General features: G+C 43.3%; 1 protein-coding gene across 3 annotated transcripts in view; it reads right to left on the bottom strand.

Annotated features, from left to right (window-relative positions):
* Positions 1-1,636: 1,636 nt before the first annotated feature.
* The window catches only part of LOC139259903 (PTB domain-containing engulfment adapter protein 1-like), a 797,963-nt gene continuing 771,903 nt past the window's right edge, over positions 1,637-27,696 (bottom strand). For all 3 annotated transcript variants that reach the window (XM_070875832.1, XM_070875834.1, XM_070875833.1), the window contains one exon: positions 1,637-5,207. In XM_070875832.1, coding sequence (XP_070731933.1) covers positions 5,136-5,207 — 72 coding nt within the window. In that variant the 3' untranslated portion in view covers positions 1,637-5,135. The remainder of the gene's footprint in view (positions 5,208-27,696) is intronic.

Here is a 27,696-nt window from a genome sequence, read left to right as displayed (position 1 = left end):
GCCATTTGCAGGGTCCCCCACTGATCGTCCGCAGCCTACCACCAGCCATGCTGCAGCCACTGCGGTAGCACTGCGTGACATCAGTAAGATAGGCAAAGGCACACACAAGACATTCACTAACGGAATGAATAAGGGTGATGAGTTGATTTCTTGATGTCATACTGGATAGATAGATGTATAAAGTTGGATTGGAAAGTTTGCTTTGAGGTGGTTTTTATTTCAGCATTGTGGCCAAGAGGATGCTGTGATGGTCAGTAACAGAGGGAAGGTAAGATATGGGACAAATGTTGAAAGGGGAATTGGGGTTGTAATCATTGATTCTGTCGGTGGGTGATTCCATCCTGGATATCCTGGCCAGAATAGGGCTGGTTGGGTTGCATCCTTCCTTCTGCTTCCATCTCTTCCTCTTGCCTCTGCAAGCAAAGGCTGTAAATCTGAAATAAAAGCAGGAAATGCTGGAAATGCTGAGCAGGTCAGGCAGAATCTCAACCTAAGACATGAACTCTGTTTCTTTCTCCATGGATGCTGTTTGACCAGCTGAGTATCTCCAGCATTTTCTGTCTTCTCAGAGGCCTTCCTTTACTATCCCAGGTCTTGCAAGCACCCAGCAGCACGGCACACTTAAAGAACTTTTAACATATATTGCACCAAGCTATTAATTCAATAAAATTTAAAACAATACAGTCCAAAACCTTAAATGCAAACTTACCTGAAAGATGTGTGTGTCCCTTTAAGAAGTGCTGACAGCATCTCTGTCAGTCTGCTGAATGCTCACTTCTCAGAGCGAGCTTAGGACTCAGCGCTGAACTCAGTGCGATGGTCGAAGTTCGCAGAGTGTGACGTTAAGTAAGCGTGGCACGCAGACTGATGTCATGCTTTCTCCATTTGCACCTCCAAGGCCAGTGCTGCTATTGGCAGAGAAGGGCGTTAGAGCAGCCGCTGCCATTTTTCGCCAGGATAGCAGTGGAAACGGATGGCGATAAGGTAGGGAATTTCTCCCCCTCTGTCCCTTTCTGTTAGACTCTGCTTATCTTTACCGAAAGCTGTCCAGTGACTTCTGTTGAGTGTGAGTATGTGCATGGGTGTTGGGTAAGGACAGCATTAGGTTTGGCTGTGCTTGACCCTCTCGATTTGCTTGAAGAATATTCATTTCAGAGAAGTACCAGAGTGTTTGCTAACATCCATACCCAGACACAAGTCAACATATATTTAACAGAGAAACGCAATCAAAAAGTACCAGTCAGAAATACAGTCCTGTGTGATTCATGTTTATATTTGACTTGGTGATGGTGCACTGAAGCTGTATCCTGCATGTTTCACCATATCTGTGTTCTACTGTTGAACCTACAGTGTAGCCAAGTTGATATTTTTAATATTGTGGGCACTATTGTCCTGTACTGTCCTTTTCCCTCCACTATGTGGTTGATTTCATCCCTTTTAATGACATTTTGAACCTTATTTAATTACATCTCTATGGTAAACCAAATTAGCTGCTATACTGCCTTAGAAAAATAACTTAAATACATTTTATCAAACTTTTGCTTTCATGAGACCAATCTCATATAAAATCTCTGAGGAGGAATCAATAGGTGTGTATGAGTCAATCTACATTTAAAAAAAAGTTTATTACTGGCAATTGAAGGAGACTTTTACAATTAATAGACATTACAAAGATATACCAGTGTTACAGACTTGGTCTACCTCCACCTTCTAAACTGACCAAGAATACAACAATATGTGTCTAAGAAGCAATATTAACTTTTTTGGTTCAGCACAATCTTTATGTATATTCAATAGTACCAGATACTGGTATAACACTGATATAATTATGAATCTAAATTATACATTTTTCCTCGAGGTTTGTGTTAATTCACTAGCAGTTATCCCAACAGATACTTAAAATTAAACAAATATTGACATTACCATTTCTATGCTGACAATCACCATTGTAAATTTAGGAACAGGAAATGGTTTTGAAGGAACACATTTATATGCATGTTAGCTTTATTCATGTAAAATTAACTCTATTTTGTTAAAATTGGTGACCAACAGTGACCATACAGTTATTTGAGAGATGCAATTGTATTTAAAAAAATAATAAAGTCACTGATAACATAAACAGTGGTACACTATACCACCCTCACAATATAAATTGCATAAGACAAATATGGGCGAATATATGTATGTTACTGAGAAATATATTTTAAAGCATTAAGACGTATCATAATGTGACTAATCTTCAATTGAAAAATGTCATTTGATATAGGTGCAGGTAGAAATAGGAAGACTTATTAGATTCTGCACATTACAAACAATAAAGATAGTTATATGAAATACCGACAAAGCATGCAGATGCTTGTTTATTATAATTTGTTGAAATACTTTAATTCTGAAAAGGTAATGCCAGGTCTAAATGATCCACCCTTCATTCGTCACCTCTTGATTTAACACAATCATCTTGAATAGTGTTTAAGAAATAGACTTGTATTACACTTCAGATGATGTATGTCATACCTACACTTCAAATATATCAATGTAACCTGGGAGGATAATAAACAACTACAATTACAGTTGGAGATAAAGTTGAAATAATTGTTAATATTTAATTGGTCTGCACCAGTTTTCCCATTTTCAAAACCAGTAAATGACAAAGATTTGTTAGTTAAAGTAATATTTAAATTTCTTTTATGTTTGAAAAATTGAATACCCTCGGTAAAACTTAGAGGTGGTTAAGGAATTGTCTTAAAGAGCTTAAGCAACTATTAGCTGCTTCCTTTAGTTACAACAACTAGTTACAGGAGTGATACCAAGCTGGGGTGTCACACTGAGTGGCATACCTCTGGGATCGCTAATGAGATCTTACTGTTTTCGATCTACATAAATAACCTGGATTCAAAAACGTATGCAAGTTAGTCAAACTTGTTGATACAACTAAAAGTGGGGCGGTGGGAATGGGGGAGGTAATCTGTGTAATCTGATGATATAGCCAAGTAACTATGAGACAAATTTTGGAAGTGTGCAAGTGAAATTCAATACAGATGAGTGCAAGGTGTTATACATTGGAAGAAATAAAGCAGAACAAGTTACTCAATGGTGTTGAACTGATTAGAGGAAAGGTTGAAAGTGATCTGGAAGTGATAGTTACCATAATTCAGTTACTGCAGAGCAGCAAAGAGAAGACTAAGCTATGCTGCCAAATCAATGGAGGATAAGTCTGAAGACATCATGCAAAATGTGCTCAATCCTCTGCTCAGGCCACATTTTGAGTACTACGTTCATTTCTAGTTGGAGGCACAAAGGAGATATTCAAACCCTGGAAGCAGCAGAGAAAAGGGCCACTAGACTGATCAAGAGTATTAGAGGAATGAGTTAGAGGCAAAACATTACAGTTTTCATTTCAAAGGAGTTGAATGAAAGGTGGTCTTATACAGACATACAAGGTATTAATTGGAGTAGAAAAGCAGCTTCAAAGAAAACCACAACTGCAGCACAAGGAGGCATAGATACTAACGACCAAAAGGACTGGTGTTAGAAAGCGCTTCTTTATGTAAAGAGTAATTGTTACCTGAAATGGTCTTCTAGATAGGGCAATGGAGGCAAAAGCTCTGTGATAGGGGCACCATAGCTGTCTATACAGGAAGGAGTTGCATGTGCCAAAAAATGGCTTCCCTCATCTCTACGCAACTTTGTCTAACTTAAAACTGGGCGGGCAGTTAAAATTGTCCAGTAGGACATATGTGCTGAAGACCCGCTCTCCTCCCGAAAGTTCCAAATTTAATCTACTCCTCTGAGCAAGTGAGAAGGACACCCGCTGGAAACCGGCAGGGCACTTCTTCAAATATGCAGATCAGGCTCTGATGACTATTTTAACCAGCGGTCAGCATGGGGAAGCTGCTATAGCTTTTCTACCAGGACAATCTAGTAGGAGAAGTGCCCTCCCAGTGACTTAACTCCTGCCGCCCGAAATTCTGCTCCCTCGTGCCGACCAGTTATCACTTCCCACTGATTTTTTATGGGACTCTGAAGGGGCCTATGCAGATGAGACCCAGAAGTTAAATTCACGTTGCTGAGGTCGGGATGGTTTGCCACCAGCCTCAGTCCCTGCCCACACCAGTGTTGACCAGAGTAAAATTGGGGCTTTAGTTTTCTGTAATGTTTCACAAAATGAAATGTCGTAAAAGATAAATAATCATTCACGGTTTCGGTACAACATTCTAATAAGAAATCTTTTAAATACTGATGTGATCAAAGAAGTTAGCTTGACAAACAACGTACTTTATATAGCGTTTTTAACATCGCAGCATGAAATCTGAATTTAACTTCAATACAATTTAGTTGTCTTAGCAGCAAAGTTTGGGCAACACATAATCCAGTTATTACATCATCCTCCTAGGCAAAATGCAAAAAGTACCCACAAAGAATTTTCTTTGTATCAAACTCACTTAATATGTGCTATTTTCAGCATACTACTGAAAAATAAACATACATAAAAATACACTCTTCTAAGACTGGGTGAACATAACAGTACAAAGGGCACAGGAATTTTAAAATGAGTAACAAGGGCAGGTTATTCTTCCCATTAAAAATTCTGTTTAGTGGTGCTCATACAAATTCTGAAGCATTATCACTGTTTTTTTTCCCTCATTAAAAATTCTCATTGCTGCAACTGGAACATTTGATATTTGAGCATATTAGCTCCAATGTCACTAGATGCAGTTTACAATTACATCATGAACCCCTGATTTGATGAGATAGATGACAAAAAAATATGAAGTACAACTTTATTTTTGAGTAAAAATCCTTTTCAAAATTTGGACCAGCACAATTTAGTACTGTTTATAATTTTAAAAAGATTTTTTTGGGGAAAATGTTAGAATTGAAGGAACAACGGGGTGGCTCAATAAAATGTCAAGTAGAATGAAAATTGTGTGTTAACATTAATCTTGAGCGTTTTCTCTATTCTATTTTTCCACTTGAATTAAAACAAAAATATAAGAAAATGCAAGCAGAATCAAGTTAAAAATCCACACATAGAAGTTATTATCAAATAATGTGGAAAACAAAAAGCTTTTTTGGCACTTCACTGGCACTATAATGTTCATGATCCAAATGTGAAAATATTCAGTTTCTTAATGTCAGCATCTACTGTCCAGGGGATCAAGGGAGAACACAGTGCCTTCGAGAGTTAGTCCCATTTTGAACCCCTCCTAGAAAATAGAAAGCAAGAAAATGTGTTAAAATGAGAGCAGAAACTTGCTTTCCACAACATACAGACAATAGTTAAATAATGAACAGCAGTCAAACACTCCGAAAAGTATCCATATCATTTTTGTGCTGTGATTGGAGTACAAAAGCAGCGAGGTCCTGCTGCAACTGTACAGGGTATTGGTGAGGCTGCTCCTGGAGTACTGCGTGCAGTTTTGGTCACCTTACTTAAGGAAGGATATACTAGCTTTGGAGGGGGTACAGAGACAATTCACTAGGCTGATTCCGGAGATGAGGGGGTTACCTTATGATGATAGATTGAGTAGGCTGGGTCTTTACTCGTTGGAGTTCAGAAGGATGAGATTATAGAAACATTTAAAATAATGAAAGGGATAGACAAGATAGAGGCAGAGAGGTTGTTTCCACTGGTCGGGGAGACTAGAACTAGGGGGCACAGCCTCAAAATATGGGGGAGCCAATTTAAAACCAAGTTGAGAAGGAATTTCTTCTCCCAGAGGGTTGTGAATCTGTGGAATTCTCTGTCCAAGGAAGCAGTTGAGGCTAGCTCATTGAATGTATTCAAATCACAGATAGATAGATTTTTAACCAATAAGGGAATTTACGGTTATGGGGAGCGGGCGGGGAAGTGGAGCTGAGTCCATGGCCAGATCAGCCACGATCTTGTTGAGTGGCGGAGCAGGCTCGAGGGGCTAGATGGCCTACTCCTGTTCCTAATTCTTATGTTCTTATGATTGGAATTTTTGTTTTGAAATCTGTCAGATTTACTTATCAAACTGAGAATAGATCTACTTCAAAGAACAAGAAAATACATAATAATTGTAAAATCATACTCATTTACCTAAATGTTATGAACATAACAAGACAGCCATAACATCAATCATTTTGTCCACAAGTGCAGTCGGCCCTTTTATGTGGGGGAGCTTAGGAACCCATATAAAAGCATGTTAACAACAGATGTGTAAAACTAATTATAGCTTATAGGGGATCTTAACTTCTTGGAATTGGAGGCAGGCACAAACAAAGTGCATTTATGAGAGATCATCATGCATAAAAAATGTTCTAATACCAGCTGTTGTCCTGTGTAGTCTGGCACCAAGAGCATGATTGAAATGTTTAGCTTCTGATATGACCAGTGGAGCAGTTATCTAAACAGGTCCCGAGGACAATTAGTGGCTAATTCTTGTTGGGCATTTCTGTAGTTTGCTATCTGCTTGGTTCCTTTCTGTGATATCTGAAGAATATCTCCAGGTAATGGCAAGATCAAAAAAACAACAGGAATTAAGTGGGCTTCTTTCCCTTTTTTGCACACATTTCTTTAAAAAAACATTGTTATGATTTGATGATTTGATGCTTGCTTTTATGTGAGGTATGACATTGAGTTTGGACACTCAGTTTTTCCAGCGCAATTCGGCTAAAATCGGCCAAAAAAGCGCAAAAGATCGAGGAATTTCAAGTGCAAATTACGCCGAGCGCAAATCAAGTTTCCGTGATCTTTTGCGCTGGTTTAAAAAACATCACACTGAAAGCAAATCCCACCCACAAAGCTGGCCACGCCCCGAAATTGAAGTAATCACCATTGTGAGTTTCTGTAAATTGTGCCCGTTTGCAGGCCTTCGACAAAGCTCTCAAAATTAAGGTGCGAGGGCTCGAGTGGGCACCTTTTAAAAGCTTTCAAATCTTTTAAAATATTTAATTTACTAAGAAACTGACTACTGTACACCACTGAAACTAGTAATTGGTTCTGTATAGTTTTATACGGTAATTTTCAGTTATTTAAAACTGGGTTACTCAGGTAGTGCATTGAACACTGATTAAAAATGCTTATTTTTTGTGACAAACCCACTTTCAGCTGTATTAATAAAACTGCAACAGGTTATCACTCGAAAATATATCAAAGCATATTTATTAATACAAGGGGAGAAAATAATTACCTTCTAAAACGCTGACCCACTGTGCTGGTTCATGCAAGATTTTATGTTTGGTGATAAGCAAAAGTGGAAACTCTGCCCTTCAAAACTTTTATTTATGCAATTGAATCTCCATTAGCAGTGCTCATGGAAGTATTGTTTTATAAGAATAGCAACATATACCATGTAAAGTAGAGGTCTGTATCTCCTTAAGGCTAGAAAGAAATAATGAATGAACAAACTTGCATTCATATAGCACCATTCACATTCTCAGGTCATGACCTGCTTATCAGTGTCGTGACTGTTATTTTGTAGGCAAATTTAGCAGCCAATTTGTGCACAAGTCCTAAAAACAGCAATGAGAACAAAGACCAGTTTATTATAGTGGCATTGGGTGAAATGTTAAATATTGACCAGGACACCAGGAAAACTCTAAACCATAAAGGGGCCCGAGAGTCGGAGGAGCCACAGGAGCAGGAGTGGGAGGATCGAGAGGCCCATAAAAGGGGCCCAAGAGTCGGAGGAGCCAGCTGGTGCAGGGACAAAAAGTAAAAAAAAAAAATCAAAATCGAAGTGTGACGTCACAGCCAAGCGGGTAAGTGATTGGCTGGTGGATTGGTGAGTACTTTTATTTCCCTTTCGATAGGAAATCTTTGGAATTGTTGTAAGCAGCATCTCTCAGTAAATATATGTGATCTTTATTATCTAAGGAGGGCCAGTTAATTAAATCGGCTGTTTGCTGAGTAACGGCTGGGTCTGTTGTGCTAAGGTTTAGAATTTAGTTCTACTCGATAGTTGCAAGTGCAATTAGAGGGATTGCAGGGTAGCTCAGTCCCGTGGATTGCACATCCTGTGGCATGTGGAAAGTCCCGGATGCTTCGCGCAGCCGGGGCGACCACGTGTGCGGGAGGTGTCTCCGGCTGCACCAACTTGAGCTCCGTGTTTTGGAGCTTGAGCGGCAGATGGAGTCACTGCGGTGCATCCGCGAGACTGAGGGAAACATGGATAGCACATTTCTAGAGGCGGTCACCCCACAGCTTAAGAGTGTGCAGGCAGAGAGGGAGTGGGTGACCACCAGACAGAAGAGGAGGACTAGGCAGGTAGTGCAGGAGTCCACTGAGTCCATCTTGCTCTCCAACCGATACTCTGTTCTGGGGGGCGATGGTGGTTCTGGGGGGCGATGGTGGTTCTGGGGAGTGCAGCCAGAGTCAAGTCCACGGCACCACGGGTGGCTCAGCTGCACAGTGGGGGAGGAAAAAGAATGGAAGTGCTACAGTGATAGGGGATTCAATAGTCAGGGGAGCAGACAGGCGTTTCTGCGGCCGCAGACGTGACTCCAGGATGGTATGTTGCCTCCCTGGTGTCAGGGTCAAGGATGTCACTGAGCGGCTGCAGGACATTCTGGGGGAGAGGGCGAACAGCCAGAGGTCGTGGTCCATATCGAGACCAATGATATAGGTAGGAAGAGGGATGAGGTCCTGCTGGCAGAGTTTAGGGAGCTAGGAGAGAGATTAAAAAGCAGGAACTCAAAGGTAGTAATCTCCAGATTACTCCCAGTGCCACAAGCTAGTGAGTATAGAAATAGGAGGATCAAGTAAATGAATACGTGGCTGGAGAGATGGTGCAGGTGGGAGGGTTTTAGTTTCCTGAGGTATTGGGACAGCTTCTGGGGGAGATGGGACCTGTTACGCCAGACGGGTTGCACCTCAACAGAGCTGGGACCAATATCCTTGCGGGGGGGGGGGGATTTGCTATTGCTGTTGGGGAGGGTTTAAACTAGCTTGGCAGGGGGACGGGAGCCTGAAACTAGATTCAGGAAGGAGGGGAGTAAAGCTGGAATTAGAAAGCAAAAATAAAAAAAATGAATTTGAAGGAGAGGAAACAAGCAGGAAAAAAGGGTAAATAAACAAACGTAAAAGCACTTTTCCTAAATGCACGTTGCATTTCACGGCACAAATAGATACCAATGGGTATGATCTGATAGCCATTACAGAGACCTGGTTGCAAGGTGACCAGGACTGGGAATTAAATATTTAGGGGTACTTGACAATCCGGAAGGATAGACATAGAAACATAGAAACATAGAAATCATGCTTGACAAATCTTCTAGAATTTTTTGAGGATGTAACGAGTAGAGTGGACAAGGGAGAACCAGTGGATGTGGTGTATTTGGACTTTCAAAAGGCATTTGGCAAGGTCCCACACATAAGATTGGTCTGCAAAATTAAAGCACATGGTATTGGGGGTAATGTATTGACGTGGATAGAGAACAGGTTGGCAGACAGGAAGCAGAGAGTCGGGATAAACGGGTCCTTTTCAGAATGGCAGGCAGTGACTAGTGGAATGCCACAGGGCTCAGTGCTGGGACCCCAGCTATTTACAATATACATCAATGATTTAAATTAAGGAATTGAGTGTAATATCTCCAAGTTCACAGATGACACTAAGCAGAATGGCGGTGTGAGCTGCGAGGAGGATGCTGAAAGGCTGCAGGGTGACTTGGACAGGTTAGATTAGTGGGCAAATGCATGGCAGATGCAGTATAATGTGGATAAATGTGAGGTTATCCACTTTGGTGGCAAAAACACGAGGGCAGAATATTATCTGAATGGCGGCAAATTAGGAAAAGGGGAGGTGCAACGAGACCTGGGTGTCCAGGTTCATCAGTCATTGAAAATTGGCATGAAAGCAGGTGGTGAAGAAGGCAAATGGCGTGTTGGCCTTCATAGCTAGGGGATTTGAGTACAGGAGCAGGAAGGTCTTACTGCAGTTGTACAGGGCCTTGTTGAGGCCTCACCTGAAATATTGTGTTCAATTTTCTCTCCTAATCTGAGGAAGGACATTCTTACTATTGAGGGAGTGCAGCGAAGGTTCACCAGACTGATTCCCGGGATGGCAGGACTGACATATGAGGAGAGACTGGATCGACTGTGCCTATATTCACTGGAGTTGAGAAGAATGAGAGGGGATCTCATAGAAACATATAAAATACTGACGGGACTGGACAGGTTAGCTGCAGGAAGACTGTTCCTGATGTTGGGGAAGTCCAGAACCAGGGAACACAGTCTAAGGATAAGGGGTAAGCCATTTAGGACCAAGATGAGGAGAAACTTCTTCACTCAGCGAGTTGTTAACCTGTGGAATTCTCCACCGCAGAGAGTTGTGGATGCCAATTCGTTGGATATATTCAAGAGGGAGTTGGATATGGCCCTTATGGCTAAAGGGATCAAGAGGTATGGAGAGAAAGCAGGAAAGGGGTACTGAGGTGATGATCAGCCATGATCTTATTGAATGGTGGTGCAGGCTCGAAGGGCCGAATGGCCTACTCCTGCACCTATTTTCTATGTTTCTAAGGACAGACAGAAAGGAAAAGGAGGTAGGGCAGCTCTATTGATAAAGGATGGAATCACTGCAATAGTAACAAACGATATTGGCTCAAATGATAAGGGTGTTGAAACAATTTGGGTGGAGATAAGTAACAATAAGGGGAAAAAGTCACTGGTGAGCATAGTCTATAGGCCCCCTAACAGTAGCAACACTGTTGGTCGGAACATAAACCAGGAAATAGTGGGGGCTTGTAAAAAGGGAACAGCAATAATCATGGGTGATTTTAACATCCATATTGATTGGACAAATCAAATTGGTCAGGGCAGCCTTGAGGAGATGTTCATAGAGTGCATAAGGGACGGGTTCCTTGAACAGTACCAAACGGAACCAATCAGGGGCAGGCTATCTTCGATCTGGTCCTGTGTAATGAGATAGGATTAATAAACAATCTCCTGGTAAAGGATCCCCTCGGAATGAGTGATCATAGCATGATTGAATTTCAAATTCAGATGGAGGGTGAGAAAGTTGGATCTCAAACCAGCGTACTAAGCTTAAATAAAGGAGACTATGAATGTATGAGGGCAGAGTTGGGTAAAGTGGACTGGGAAAATAGATTAAAGTGTAGGACGGTTGATGAACAGTGGTGTACATTTAAGGAGATATTTTACAACTCTCAAGAAAAATATATTCCAGTGAGGCAGAAAGAGTGTAAGAGAAAAGATAGCTATCCGTGGCTAACTAAAGAAATAAAGGATGGTATCCAATTAAAAACAAGGGCATACAAAGTGGCCAAAACTAGTGAGAGGACAGAAGATTGGGAAGCATTTTAAAACCAGCAAAGAATGACTAAAAAAAATGATTAAGGAAGGGAAGATAGACTATGAAAGTAAACTAGTGCAAAATATAAAAACAGATAGAAAAAATATTTTTTTTAAAAGAGTTTCTATAGCTATATAAAAAGGAAAAGGGTGGCTAAAGTAAATGTTGGTCCCTTGGAGGATGAGACCAGGGAATTAGTAATGGGGAACATGGAGATGGCAGAAACTCTGAACAAATATATTGTATCAGTCTTTACGGTAGAGAATACTAACAATATTCTGACAGTGGATAGTCCAGGGGCTATAGTGGAGGAGCAACTTAACACAATCACAATCATTAAGGAGGTGCTACTCTGTAAGATAATGGGACTACAGGCAGATAAATCCCCTGGACCTAATGGCTTGCATCTTAGGGTCTTAAGAGAAGTAGCGGCAGGGATTGTGGATGCATTGGTTGTAATTTACCAAAATTCCCTGGATTCTGGGGAGGTCCCAGCAGATTGGAAAACTGCAAAAGTAATGCCCCTATTTAAAAAAGGAGGCAGACAAAAAGCAGGAAACTATAGACCAGTTAGCCTAACATCTGTGGTTGGGAAAATGTTGGAGTTGATTATTAAAGAAACAGTAGCAGGACATTTGGAAAAGCAAAATTTGGTCAGGCAGAGTCAGCATGGATTTATGAAGGGGAAGTCATGTTTGACAAATTTGCTGGAGTTCTTTGAGGATGTAACGAACAGGGTGGATAAAGGGGAACCAGGGGATGTGGTGTATTTGAACTTCCAGAAGGCATTTGACAAGGTGCAACATAAAATGTTATTGCACAAGATAAAAGTTCACAAGGTTGGGGGTAATATATTAGCATGGATAGAAGATTGGCTAACTAACAGAGAACAAAGAGTCGGGATAAATGATTTATTCTGTGCTTGGCAACCAGTAACTAGTGGGGTGCCGCAGGGATCAGTGCTGGGACCCCAACTATTTACAATCTATATTAACGACTTGGACGAAGGGACTGAGTGTAACGTAGCCAAGTTTGCTGATGATACAAAGATGGGAGGAAAAGCAATGTGTGAGGAAGACACAAAAAATATACAAAAGGACATAAGACAGGCTAATGACTGGGCAAAAATTTGGCAGATGGAGTTTAATATTGGAAAGGGTGAGGTCATGCACTTTGGCAGAAAAAATCAAAGAGCAAGTTATTATTTAACCGGAGAAAGATTGCAAAGTGCTGCAATACAGCGGGACCTGGGGGTACTTGTGCATGAAACACAAAAGGATAATATGCAGGTAGAGCAAGTGATCAGGAAGGCCAATGGTATCTTGGCCTTTATTTTTGAGGATATAACGAGCATGGTGGACAGAGGTGTACCGATGGATGTGGTGTATTTAGATTTCCAAAAGGCATTTGATAAGGTGTCACACAAAAGGTTACTGCAGAAGATAAAGTTACGTGGAGTCAGAGGAAATGTATTAGCATGGATAGAGAATTGGTTAGCGAACAGAAAGCAGAGAGTCGGGATAAATGGGTCCTTTTCGGGTTAGAAATCGGTGGTTCGTGGTGTGCCACAGGGATCGATGCTGGGACCACAACTGTTTACAATATACACAGATGACCTGGAAGAGGGGACAGAGTGTAGTGTAACAAAATTTGCAGATGACACAAAGATTAGTGGGAAAGCGGGTTGTTGTAGAAGACACAGAGAGGCTGCAAAGAGATTTTGATAGGTTAAGCGAATGGGCTAAGGTTTGGCAGATGGAATACAATGTCGGAAAATGTGAGGTCATCCACCTTGGAATAAAAAACAGTAAAGGGGAATATTACTTGAATGGGGAGAAATTACAACATGCTGCGGTGCAGAGGGACCTGGGGGTCCTTGTGCATGCATCCCAAAAAGTTAGTTTGCAGGTGCAGCAGGTAATCAGGAAGGCGAATGGAACGTTGGCCTTCATTGCGAGAGGGATGGAGTACAAAAGCAGGGAGGTCCTGCTGCAACTTACAGGGTATTGGTGAGGCTGCACCTGGAGTACTGCGTGCAGTTTTGGTCACCTTTCTTAAGAAGGATATACTAGCTTTGGAGGGGGTACAGAGACGATTCACTAAGCTGATTCCCGAGATGAGGGGGTTACCTTATGATGATAGATTGAGTAGATTGGGTCTTTAATCATTGGAGTTCAGAAGGATGAGGGGTGATCTTATTGAAACATTTAAAATAATGAAAGGGATAGACAAGATTGAGGGAGAGAGGCTGTTTCCACTGGTCGGGGAGACTAGAACTGGGGGGCACAGCCTCAAAATACGGGGGAGCCAATTTAAAACCAAGTTGAGAAGGAATTTCTTCTCCCAGAGGGTTGTGAATCTGTAGAATTCTCTGCCCAAGGAAGCAGTTGAGGCTAGCTCATTGAATGTATTCAAATCACAGATAGATAGATTTTTAACCAATAAGGGAATTAAGAGTTACAGGGAGCGGGCAGGTACGTGGAGCTGAGTCCACAGCCAGGTCAGCCATGATCTTGTTGAATGGCGGAGCAGGCTTGAGGGTCTAGATGGCCTACTCCTGTTCCTAATTCTTATGTTATGTTCTTATGTTCTTATTGCAAAGGCAATGGAGTATAAAAGGAGGGAAGTCTTATTAGAGCTATATAAGATATTGGTGAGGCCACACCTGGAATACTACGTGCAGTTTTGGTTTCCATATTTACGAAAGGACATACTTGCTTTGGAGACAGTTCAGAGAAAGTTCACTAGGTTGATTCCGGGGATGAGGGGGTTGACTTATGAGGAAAGGTTGAGTAGGTTGGGCTTGTACTCATTGGAATTCAGAAGAATGAGAGGTGATCTTATTGAAATTTATGAAATTATGAGGGGGCTTGACAAGGTGGATGCAGAGAGGATGTTTCCACTGATTGGGGAGACTAGAACTAGAGGGCTCAATCTTAGACTAAGGGGCTGCCCATTTAAAACAGAAATGAGGATAAATTTCTTCTCTCAGAGAGTTCTAAATCTATGGAATTCTCTGCCTCAGAGAGCTATGGAAGCTGGGACATTGAATAAATTTAAACAATAAGGGGATAAGGAGTTATGGGGAGCAGGCAGGGAAGTTGAGCTGAGTCCATGATCGGATCAGCCATGATCATATTGAATGGCGGAGCAGGCTCGAGGGGCCGTATGGCCTACTATTCCTATTATGTTCTTATTTATATTGCAGCTTTAATGTACAAAAACTTCACAAAAGGGTAATCTGACAAACCCAAATAACGAGCTAATAGGAGGGGTGCTAAATGCTTGCTTGAAGTTGGTTTTAAGGATGAGCTTAAAGGAGGAGAGGTGGAGAGATTTAGGGCGGAAATTCCAGAGTGTAAGGCCTCGATGATCCAATACCATTTATTGGGTAAAGCGGAGGTTGGGGTGATTCATAAGAGACCAAAATCGGAGGACTGCAGAGTTCTGGGAGAATAGCAGGGCAGGGTGAAGCTATGAAGGGAATAAACAGGTCGATGAGAATTTTAAATTGGAGGCATTAGGGAGTGGGAGCCAATGTAGGTCAGCGAGGACAGAGGTGACAGTTGAGTGGGACTTGGTGTGGGATAGGATACTGTTAGAAGAGTTTTAAATGAGTTTAATTATATAGAGGATGGAGCATGAGAGGCCGACCAGGACAGCATTGGAGTGGTCAGGTTTGGAGGTGACAAAGACATGAATGAGGGTTTTATTAGCAGATACACTGAAGTAGGGGCAGAGGCTGCAAATGCTCGAGGTGGAAGTATCCAGTCATTGTGATGGAGAAGATATGGGGTTTGTAAGGTTTGAAAATCGATGGCCGCATTTTATTGGAACACCCTAAGGACAAGAAAACTACCATGGGATCGTCCTATACATTTTAAATGAACATTTTTGGCCAAGTAAAATCCTCAGATCAGGCAGGCTGGGAAACGTGTGGGCGGATACAGACATTGTGGAGTCTGGCTCACAAGCGAGACAGAGGCACTGGCCAATGGGGGAAAAGTGCATTTTGGCAGGCCAATCAGGGGTCGAGTCAGGCCTGAAGTGGGGAAATCCTCAACCAATGAGGACTACCTGGCCCAGTTTGAAAATATGAATCACCCCTAATGAATGTGGACCATCATCTACCTAATGGCCCATCAAAGGGGAGGCCCAAACCAATTGACTCCCAGGACTGTTACAATGGACCAGCAGACATTGAGGTACCAATGTGCACTGAAACAATACCCCTGTCCTCACACCTACCTGTACCTGTGACATCTTCTAATGAAATATTCAAAGCTATCTCCCCGTCCAAACTTACACATCTGAATTTGAGCACGAAAAGGCCAGAACTAAATTGGATACAAAGATAGGACCTACAGAACCAGCAGTGGGGTGGAACAGCTGGGGCAGTTGGAGAAGGAGTCGAGGAGCAGTAGCAGTCACAGAGAGACAGATACCGAGAGGCAAATGCAGTTTTGGCGTGAAGATGAACTGACTATAAGGAAAGCTGCAAAAACACAAGGTGGGGAAGGAGTTGGAGTCAGTTTATGGAAGCAGTGGGGGTCAGCTTTTGGAGCAGTTGGAGTCAGGTTTTAGCAGTTGGAGTCAGATTTTGGTTGTTGGAGTCAGCTTGTGGGAGTTGAGTCAGCTTTTCACAGGGCCCTCGCTCTGGGGAAGGTGTGCTTAACTCCAGCAGCTTTTTGCTTAGGAGCCAACTGAGAGACAAATAGAAGAAACCGACGCAACATCGAGGAGGAAAACCGAACCGACCAACAACGTAAAACCCACCCCAGAGGGACCCCGAGCTGAAATAAGTGCCCCCAGAACCCCGGAGTTGATAGGATTGTGAGTATAGCCCAAACCCCCTCACAGACTCAATTTAGGATAGGAATTGGTGAGAAGGGTGGAAGTGAGAGGTGTGGTTGTGTGTGAGTGGAATGCTTTAACCTCTTATTTTCCCCTTCCCTGTTGCGAGATTTTTCGTGTTGTTGATTGAGATTGTGCCATTACTGCTATTTATAACCTCTTCCTATGCCCTCTATCTTGGTGTTTACTATTCTAAATAAACAACATTAGCCATTTTGTACTCTTACCCACTGTGTCTAGTGCCTCGTTACTCACCCATCCTCATAAATCGCATGTACAGAACCCCAGGGGAGTGCGGATTTGAACCCGCACCCCAAGCTCCTCTTACAGGTTGGAATATCCGCTCAAAAAGTCTGGTTCAACCTGACAGAGTAGCTTGAGAAGGGATTGGAATTGGTGGCAAGGGTACAGGAGTTTGAGGCGGAGGATGAAGACAACTGCTTTGATCTTCCAATGACACTAAGCTGGGTGGCGATGTGAGCTGTGAGGAGGATACTGAAAGGCTTCAGGGTGACTTGAACAGGTTAGGTGAATGGGCAAATGCATGGCAGATGCAGTATAATGTGGATAAATGTGAGGTTATCCACTTTGGTGGCAAAAATAGGAAGGCAGAATATTATCTGAATGGCGACAGATTAGGAAAAGGGGAGGTGCAACGATACCTGGATGTCATGGTACATCAGTCATTGAAAGTTGGCATGCAGGTACAGCAGGCGGTAAAGAAGGCAAATGGCATGTTTCTATGTTTCTATGTTTCATGGCTAGGGGATTTGAGTATAGGAGCAGGGACGTCTTGCTGCAGTTGTACAGGGCCTTGGTGAGGCCTCACCTGGAATATTGTGTTCAGTTTTGGTCTCCTAATCTGAGGAAGGACATTCTTGCTATTGAGGGAGTGCAGCGAAGGTTCACCAGACTGATTCCCGGGATGGCAGGACTGACATATGAGGGGAGACTGGATCGACCAGGCCTGTATTCACTGGAGTTTAGAAGAATGAGAGGGGATCTCATAGAAACATATAAAATTCTGATGGTATTGGACAGATTTGATGCAGGATGAATGTTCCCGATACTGGGGAAATCCAGAGCCAGGGGTCACAGTCTAAGGTTAAGGGGTAAGCCATTTAGGACCGAGATAAGGAGAAACTTCTTCACTCAGAGAGTTGTTAACCTGCGGAATTCTCTACTGCAGAAAGTTGTTGGGGCTAGTTCGTTAAGATATATTCAAGAGGGAGTTAGATATGGCCCTTATGGCTAAAGGGATCAAGGGGTATGGAGAGAAAGCAGGAAAGGGGTACTGAGGTGAATGATCAGAATGATCTTATTGAATGGTGGTGCAGGCTCAAAGGGCCGAATGGCCTACTCCTGCACCTATTTTCTATGTTTCTATGTTTAACTAGCGGAAAATGCAGCTCACGTTGGGAAAGCAGTCGGCCAACACCGAGGCAGTGGAGGGGTTGAGACAGGTGAAGAAGAGGCAAAGCTGGATGTTATTAGCCCACATATGGAAGCTGACTAGCCTTGAGATGATGTTGCCAAGTGGCAGCATGCAGATGAGGAAGAACAGGGAGCCAAAGACAGCTGCTTGGGGACTCCAGAGGTAACAGTGCCGGGGGTATGAAAAGAAGCCAGCGCTGGAGATGCTTTGGCTACAATCAGATAAGTAAGACCAGAACCAAGCAAAGGTAGTCCTACTGATCAATGGAGGAGAGACATTGGAGGTGGAAGATGAAGTTGACCACATCAAAGGCTGCATGTAAGTCGAGAAGAGAGAGGAGGGATCATGTACATGGTCACAGTCATAGAAAATGTAATTTGTGATTTTGATTAGGGTCGTTTCAGTTCTGTGGCATGGGGCAGAGTCTTGATTGGTGAGTTTTAAACATCAAAGAGGAAAGATGGGCATGGATTCAGAAGGCAACTATGTTTATCAATATGTTTAAAAAGATCATGAGCATTTTGCATTTGTTGTTGGAGGCGATGGTGAATGGGTCAGATAAGACGGGTTTAAGGAAATTATTGGTAGTGGAGTAAAGGAGCCCTGGTTAGCTTTGTGCTCCAAGATGATTCTGGAGTAGTGAGCGGTGTCACAGATGAGAGCAATTCCTCAAGGAAGTGGTGAGAACGTTGTGTAACATGGTGCAGGAGGACCTCAAGCTTATCTGCAATGCATGCATAGTGGTATCTATGGCAGTGAAGGTGGCAATCCCTTTAAAACTTTTTTGCCACTGGCTATTTCCAATGGGCCATTAGTAACATTAGTTGGTTGTGCAAAGATGCATGCGATTGTGACTGATTCGCTGTTTGCCAGAGAAAGCAATCGGATCATTCCCCATGAGCAAGAAAGCAACAGGATATTCAAAAAGGAGTTAGATGAAGTCCTTACTACTAGGGGGATCAAGGGGTATGGCGAGAAAGCAGGAATGGGGTACTGAAGTTGCATGTTCAGCCATGAACTCATTGAATGGCGGTGCAGGCTAGAAGGGCCAAATGGCCTACTCCTGCACCTATTTTCTATGTTTCGATGTTTCTATGTTAGGAGCCTCCTAGGATTTTTCAAAATGTCACGTTTTCCCAACTTGTGGGATGAACCGATTTGCATTACACCATTAAGGTAAATATTGACAATCTTGGTTTTCCTTGTAGAATGCTGTTGAAGATTTTCCTTAAACAGATGTCCAGTGGCATTTCAGCCTCACTAATCTGTCCTGGGTATGACAGGATAATAGAGATGAATGGTGAAGTGTTTATGGACCTCGCTCCTTCTCAGTGTTTGTCCAAAAGGTAGAATTATGGCAGATAGAAAATTTTGCTGAGCTTTGATGACTTTTGCACTGGAGTTTATTCATCACTTTATCAGGAAGGAAACAATAACTGGAAGGAGAATCAACCAGCCTATTCCTGCAGATCTCCTGGGAGCCAGTTTTAGAGAGCATTGACACAACAGCAGATTGCCTATTCACTGGAGTGGTGCATATGATGGGGAGCAAGAAACAGGAAGGGGAGGAAATCATTTTTAAAATAGCGTGCAGTCATATAATGTCATGCACATCACCAAATAACAATTTAAACTTTGATCAAAATTGTTTCCAAATATATTTTTCAAACACTTCATATCAACATGAAGAAAAATCCAACACTCAGATCTTACATGTTAATGAGTAGGAACAATTTGGCATGTGGAAGATTGTATTCTATGCAGACAAGAGCTGGGAGAAAGAAGTGGAGCTGCTACCCAAGAAAAGAGAATTGTAATGTCGAAGCTGCAAACCACAATACCACCAGAACATTTAAGCTATAATTAACTGTGGACCGCACATCAAAATAACTGAAGGGCAAATTTAGCAGAGATGAAATGAAATATTTCTTCACAAAGAAGATGATCAACAGACTCAGCTGGTTTCCAGGATACTGGAATCATTTACGAAATGGCTAGATGCTGGAATGGGTTGTTTTTCTAGCAAGGTGAGATGAAATGGTTCTTTGTTATCCTAATGTATATAGGGGGTTTTAGAGTTAATTCTTTTTTCTTGTCAGAGGCATTACAAACAAGATAAGTAGAATCAATCACATGTTAAAAATAAGATCCAGTATACACAAAAATGAGTGATAAATAAAAATACAATGTACCAACCATCGCTGACGCTGCTAGGCACATATGGCAGGCATAAGGAAAGGATAAAAAATGATTACAATGTAATTCAGTAAAGACTGCCCAATTCTAACACGACAGAATTAAAACAAAGCTTTTCACTAATTGAAAACAGTCATGCATCATCATAAAATATTACTAACACATCAGTTTGCAAATAAAGGCCCCAAGTTTCCACATGATTTGCTCCTGATTTTTAGGAGCAACTGGTGTAGAACGGTGTATCTTAGAAATCGGAATTCTCGTCATTTAGTTTGCTCCACTTCTAGTCAGTTAGAACAGTTTCACTTTGGAACAGAATTTTTTTTTCAAAAGGGGGCGTGTCCAGCCACTTACGCCTGTTTTCAAAGTTTCGTCAATGAAAACTTACTCCAAACTAACTTAGAATGGAGCAAGTGAAGATTTTTGTACGCTCGAAAAAACCTTGTCCACACTTTAGAAAATCAGGCGTAGGTTACAAATCAGGCGTAGGGAATGGTGGGGGGGTTTAAAGGGAAGTTTACAAACATTAAACACTTCAGTTTTACAAATAAAGAGCCATCATCAATAATAAATGATAAATACATCAATAAATCAACCAATAAATCAATCAAAAAAAATTAATAAGAAATAATTTTAAAAAATCAATAAATAAAGCATTTTCTACTTACCGACTGCAGCACCGGGAGCCCTCCAACAGCGTGCTGGGATGCCTCCCCCCCCAGTGTGTCTCTGTCAGTGTCTCTATCTCTCTGTCTGTCTGTGTGTGTCTCTCATTCTCTGTCTGTCAGTGTCTGTGTTTCTGACAGCGAGGGGAGGGGGAGGAGGGGGGTAGAGGGAGAGAGGGGGGGAGCAGAGGGAGGGAAGGGGGAGGGATGGGGAGAAGGGGGAGGGATGGGGGAGAAGGGGATAAAGGGGAGAAGGGGGAGAAAGGAGATGGGGGGAAAGATGGGGGGGAAAGGAGATGGGGGGGAAGGAGATGGAGGGGGAGGAGATGGGGGAGGGGAGGAGATGGGGGGAAGGAGAGGAGATGGGGGGAAGGAGATGGTGGGGGAGGAAGGAGATGGGGGGGAGAAGGAGTTGGGGGGGAGGAGATGGTGGGGGAAGGAGATGGGGGGAAGGAGATGGGGGGAAGAAGATTGGGGGGGCGGGTGGGAAGGAGATTGGGGTGGGGGGGGGGGGAAAGGAGAAGGGGGAGGGAGGCTGAACGGGCCGGGCTCGAGACTTCGGACAGGGCCCGTCCCCAGCACCAGATTTACAGGTAGGTGGCGTTCGGTCGGGTCGGCGGGGTGGTGGGAGGAAGGTCGGTTCGGTTCGGGTCGGGGGGAGGGAGGTCAGGTCAGATCCAGTCCGGGGGCGGGGGCTGGGGGGAGCGGGAGTCGGGTCGGGTCCGGGGGAGGGGGGGGGGGCGGAAACGGGAGGCGGGTCGGGTCCAGTCCAGGGGGAGGGGGGAACCGGGAGTCGGGTCGGGTTGGGTCCGGGGGGGAAAGTGGGAGTCGGGTCGGGTCCAGTCGGCGGGGAGGGGCGGGGGGCAGCGAGAGTCGGGTCAGGGTCAGGTCCAGTCGGGGTGGGGGGGGAGGGAGGCGGAAAGCGGGAGTCAAGTCGGGTCGGGAGGAAGCAGGAGCTGGCTGTGGGAGGAGCCTTATTCACTCAGCCCCAGTGAGGCCATTCGGCCAGGGCTAGGGTCTGCGTGCTTCAGCCCCTCCCACACAGTTTTGGGCGCCTGGAGCTACTGCACTTGTGCGCCCACTGTAGCGTGCATGTGCAAAAGTTCCGGCACTGTTTTCAGCGCAGGGACCTGGCTCCGCTCCCGACAGCTCCTGCTGCGCTACGCCAGGGGCCAGAGGACCTGCAGGGAGGTGGAGAATACGGAGGGTTTTTTTAGGAGCACTTTGTGGCGCGAAAAACGGGCGTCCAGGTCGGGACTGCGCCGTTCTAGGTGCGGCTCGAAACTTGGGCCCAAAGAGTTAGCCATTAAAGAAGATTTCTGATATCTACTTTAAGGTAATTGGCTTTTGAAAGAATCTAAACCTGCATGGCTTAAAGGGGCCGAAATTGCCCCCGGACGAAGAGTAGGCGCACTTACCGTTTTTGAAGATTTCTCTCCGCCCCAAACCCGATCCTGCCGCTCCCGGCTCGGGGGCAATTTTGGATGGGTCAGCCCATCTGTCTGCCCCCAGTCGGTAAGCCCTATCCGCTCCTTTACCGTCTCTTAGAGGCGGTAATGGGCCTTAAGGAGGGGGGCAATTTCGGCCCCAAAGTCTCACCATCGCTGTATTTCTTAAAACCAGATATCATTTGAATGTTCTATTGCAAAACAAAAATGGAATTTCCATCACCCTACATGCAAAAGCACCCAGGAACACATCGCCTTTAAGAAATTTATACACTTAAGCCTCCCCATATCATACCCACCCTGCGGTGTATAAAAAGATATGTATTCATATAACACCTTAACACGTATTTCAAAAAAATCGGAAAGTGATTTTCAAAACATGAATTATTTTAACTATTAACTATTATTATTATATAGGTATAGAAACATAGAAATTAGGTGCAGGAGTAGGCCATTCGGCCCTTCGAGCCTGCACCACCATTCAATAAGATCATGGCTGATCATTCACCTCAGTACCACTTTCCTGCTTTCTCTCCATACCCCTTGATCCCTTTAGCCATAAGGGCCATATCCAACTCCCTCTTGAATATATCTAACAAACTGGCATCAACAACTCTCTGCGGTAGAGAATTCCACAGGTTAACAACTCTCTGAGTGAAGAAGTTTCTCCTCATCTCGGTCCTAAATGGCTTACCCCTTATCCTTAGACTGTGACCCCTGGTTCTGGACTTCGCCAACATCGGGAACATTCTTCCTGCATCTAACCTGTCCAATCCCGTCAGAATTTTATATGTTTCTATGAGATCCCCTCTCATCCTTCTAAACTCCAGTGAATAAAGACCCAGTCGACCCAGTCTCTCCTCATATGTCAGTTCAGCCATCCCGGGAATCAGTCTGGCGAACCTTCGCTGCACTCCCTCAATAGCAAGAATGTCCTTCCTCAGATTAGATGACCAAAACTGAACAAAATATTCCAGGTGAGGCCTCACCAAGGCCCTGTACAGCTGCAGTAAGACCTCCCTGCTCCTATATTCAAATCCCCTCGCTATGAAGGCCAACATGCCATTTGTCTTCTTCACCGCCTGCTGCACCTGCATGCCAACCTTCAATGACTGATGAACCATGACACCCAGGTCTCGTTGCACCTCCCCTTTTCCTAATCAACTGCCATTCAGATAATATTCTGCTTCGTATTTTTGCCACCAAAGTGGATAACCTCACATTTATCCACATTGTACTGCATCTGCCATGCATTTGCCCACTCACCTAACCTGTCGAAGTCACCCTGCAGCCTCTTAGCATCCTCCTCACAGCTCACACTGCCACGCAGCTTAGTGTCATCTGCAAATTTGGAGATATTACTCTCAATTCCTTCATCTAAATCATTAATGCATATTGTAAATAGCTGGGGTCCCAGCACTGAGACCTGCGGCACGCCACTAGTCACTGCCTGTCATTCTGAAAAGGACCCGTTTATGCCGACTCTCTGCTTCCTGTCTGCCAACCAGTTCTCTATCCACGCCAACACATTACCCCCAATACCATGTGCTTTAATTTTGCACACTGATCTCTTGTGTGAGAACTTGTCAAAAGCCTTTTGAAAGTCGAAATACACCACATCCACTGGTTCTCCCTTGTCCACTCTACTAGTTACATCCTCAAAAAATTCTAAAAGATTTGTCAAGCATGATTTCCTTTTCATATATCTATGCTGACTTGGACCGATCCTGTCACTGCTTTCCAAATGTGCTGCTATTTCATCTTTAATAATTGATTCCAACATTTTCCCCACTACTGATGTCAGGCTAACCGATCTATATTTACCCATTTTCTCTCTCCCTCCTTTTTTTTAAAGTGGCATTACATTAGCTACCCTCCAGTCCATAGGAACTGATCCAGAGTCGATAGACCTTTGGAAAATGATCACCAATGCATCCACTCTTTCTAAGGCCACTTCCTTAAGTACTCTGGGACGCAGACTATCAGGCCCTGGGATTTATCGGCCTTCAATCCCATCAATTTCCTTAAATACCATTTCCTGACGAAGAAGGATTTCCTTCAGTTCCTTCTTCTCGCTAGACCCTCGGTCCCCTAGTGTATATATATACTGTATTGTGCAATAAGAAAGGGTTAATTAATAACCTTGTAGTAAAGGGGCCTTTGGGGAAGAGTGACCATAATATGATAGAATTTTATATTAAGTTTGAAAGTGATTCAGTTCAATCTGAAACTAGGGTTTTAAATCTAAACAAAGCAAACTATGTAGGTATGAGTAGCAAGTTGGCTAAAGTACATTGGTAAACTATATTAAAAGGTATGATGGTAGATGTGCAATGGAGAGCATTTAAATAATTAATACATAATTTACAACAAACATACATTCATTTAAGGCACAAAAAACCCAGAGGAAAAGTGATCCAACCGTGGCTAACAAGAGAAGTTAAAAATAGTATTAGACCAAAGGAAGAAGCATGTAATGTTGCCAAAAAGAGCAGTAATCCTGAAGATTGGGAGGATTTCAGAATTCAGCAAAGGAAGACCAAGAAATTGATAAAGAAAGGGGAAATAGAATATGAGAGTAAACAGACTGAAAAAGCTTCTATAGCTATGTAAAAAGGAACAGATTCGCGAAAGTAAATGTGGGACCCCAAAGGCTGAGACAGAAGAAATTTTAATGGGGAATAAGGCAATGGGAGAGAAATTAAACAAATACTTTGTGTCTGTCTTCATAGAAGAAGATGCAAAGAAACCTCCTGGAAATTGTGGAGAACCAAGGGTCGAGCGAGAATTAGGAACTGAAAGAAATTAGTATTAGTAAAAAAATGGTACTGGAGTAATTAATGGGACTGAAAACTGATAAATCCCTTCGACCTGATGGCCTACATCCTAAGCTTTTGAAATAAGTGTCTATAGAGAAAATTGGATGCATTGGTTGTCCTCTTCCAAAATTCCATAGATTCTAGAATGGTTCTCGTTGATTGGAAGGTAGCAAATGTAACTTGGCTATTTAAGAAAGGAGGGAGAGAGAAAATGGGGAACTACAGACCAGATAGCCTGATATCAGTAGTAGAGAAAATGCTAGAATCTATTATTAAGGATGTGGTAACAGGGCACTTAGAAAATAATATTAGGATTGGGCAGAGTCAACACGGATTTATGAAAGGGAAATCATGTTTGACAAATCTGTTAAAGTTTTTTGAGGTTGTAGCTAGCAGAATAGATAAGGGGGAATCAGTGGATATGGAGTATTTGAATTTTCTGAAGGCATTTGATAAGGAGCCACACAAGAGGTTACTAAACAAAATTAGGGCTCATGGGATTGGGGGTAATATACTAGCATGGATTGAGGATTGGTTAATGGATGGAAAACAGAGAGTAAGAATAAACGGGTCATTTTCAGGTTGGCCGGGGTAACTAGTGGTGTACCGCAAAGTTCGATGCTTGGGCCCTATCTATTCACATAGGTATATCAATGATTTGTAAGAGGGGACCAAATGTAATATATCTAAGTTTGCTGATGCTACAAAGCTAGGTGGGAATGTGATAAGGATGCAAAGAGGCTTCAAGGGGATTTCGACAGGCTATGTGAGTGGGCAAGGACATGGTAAATGGAATATAATGTGGAGAAATGTGAAGGTAGGAAAAATAGGAAAGCAAAGTATTTTTTAAATGGTGAGAGATTGGGAAATGTTGGTGTTCAGAGGGACCTGGGTGTTCTTGTATATGAATCACTAAAACTTAACATGCAGGTACAGTAAGCAATTAAGAAAGCAAATGGAATGTTCGCTTTTATTACAAGAAGATTTGAGTACAAATGTAAGTATGTCTTACTGCAATTATATAGGGCCCTGGTGAGACCACACCTGGAGTATTGTGTACAGCTTTGGTCTCCTTATCTAAGGAAGGATATACTAGCCATAGAGGGTGTGCGACAAAGGTTCACCAGGCTGATTCCTGGGAAGGAGAGATTGAATGGACTAGGCCTATATTCTATATAGTTTAGAAGAATGAGAGGTGATCTCAGAATAAGCGGGCAGCCATTTAGGAATGAGATGAGGAGAAATTTCTTTACTCAGAGGGTGGTGAATCTTTGGGATTCTCTACTCCAGAGGGCTGTGGAGGCTCAGTCGGGGAGTATATTCAAGACAGAGAGCATTAGATTTTTGGATATTAAGGGAATCAAGGGATATGGGGATAGTGGATTTGAGGTAGGTCAGCCATGATCCTACTGAATGGCAGAGCAGGCTTGAGGGGCCGAATGGCCTACTCCTGCTCCGATTTCTTACACAGCATATTAGGATACAATTGCAGATTTTTGTATTATCAGAATAAGATCCCCAAGAAACAGTAAGATAATTGAAACTGTCGTTAAAAAAAAGCTAGAAGCCACACCAGATCAGAAACAGAAATGAGAATTAACCCAGCTTCATGGAGTTTTCTGTGTGCAGGTATAACTTCTTTGAAAAGAATGAGAAATATAATACTATACTTACAGGAGGATACATAACAATTTTTTAAATTAATGAAACCTCATCACACACATATACAGAGGCACAGAAATAAAGTAGTGCTGCTGATGATGGTGGGGCCCTACATCATTTTAACACATCTAAACTGAACTAATTAGCTGTCAAAGTAAATACGTATGCAAATTTATTCAGGCAGCTAATTTGCAAATGATCTTTGGAGGAACTTACATTAAGCCCAAGAACTAGCCACTGCAAGAGTGGAGTGAGTTCTAACTTTTCCTAGTAGGTCGTACTTGGGAGTAAAAATCCATGCCAGCAGACACAGAAACAGTAAGATAATTGAAACTGTAGTATAAGCCCACTGACTCCCACAGCTACCTGGACTACACTTCCTCCCACCCCGCATTCTGAAAGGTTTCCAATCTCACCCCCGCCATGTTTTCACTATCCTCTCTGACCTTCCCTCTCTGACCCTGAATGATCAGTCCTCAGCAAAGGTCTGAGGTTCATCCTCTTACGCCCCCACCTCAATGAATTTTGAGCTCGGCACGATGCTGAGCTCTTTTTCCGCCTTCGCCCCTGTGCCCACTTCTTTGGCCAGGAGTTTTTCCCCTGCACAGCTAACCCTTTCTCCCGCTTTCAGAATTCTTGCTCTATTCGGACCTCTCCCCTCTGGCCTCTTACCCTCTCTAGACCTCTTCATTGCAAACTACCGACGGGGCATCGGCCATCTCAATTTCTCTGCTCCCCTCACTCACTCCAACCTACCTCCCTCTGAACTTGCAGCACTCTGGTCGCTCAGATCCAACCCCAACATTGTCATTAAACCTGCTGACAAGGGTGGTGCTGTTGTTGTTTGGCGAACCGACCTCTACCTTGCAGAGGCTGATCGCCAACACTCTGACACCTTCTCCTACCTCCCTTTGGACCATGATCCCATTATTGAACATCAAGCCATAATTTCCCAGACTGTCATTGACCTCATCTCCTCTGGAGATCTTTCCTCCACAGCCACCAACCTCATAGTTCCCCAACCCCGCACAGCCCGCTTCTACCACCATCCCGTTCACCTTCATCGTTTCAGTCTGTTCTTGCCCTACAGAGTGTATTTCTTCGTATCTCGACTCTATTTTTTCTCCCATTGTCCACTCTCTTCCCACCTACATCCGCGACTCCTCCAACGCCTTCTGTCATTTTAACAATTTCCAGTTTCCCGGCCCCAATCGTCTCCTTTTCATCATGGACGTCCAATCCCTCTACACATCCATCCCCCACCAGGATGGCCTGAGGGCGCTCCGCTTCTTCCTCGAGCAGAGGCCCAAGCAGTCCCCATCCTCCACCACCGTCGTC

This window comes from Pristiophorus japonicus, chromosome 3 (assembly GCF_044704955.1).
Source record: "Pristiophorus japonicus isolate sPriJap1 chromosome 3, sPriJap1.hap1, whole genome shotgun sequence".
Classification (NCBI taxonomy): Eukaryota; Metazoa; Chordata; class Chondrichthyes; family Pristiophoridae; genus Pristiophorus; species Pristiophorus japonicus.
This window is presented reverse-complemented; position numbering and strand designations above follow the sequence as displayed.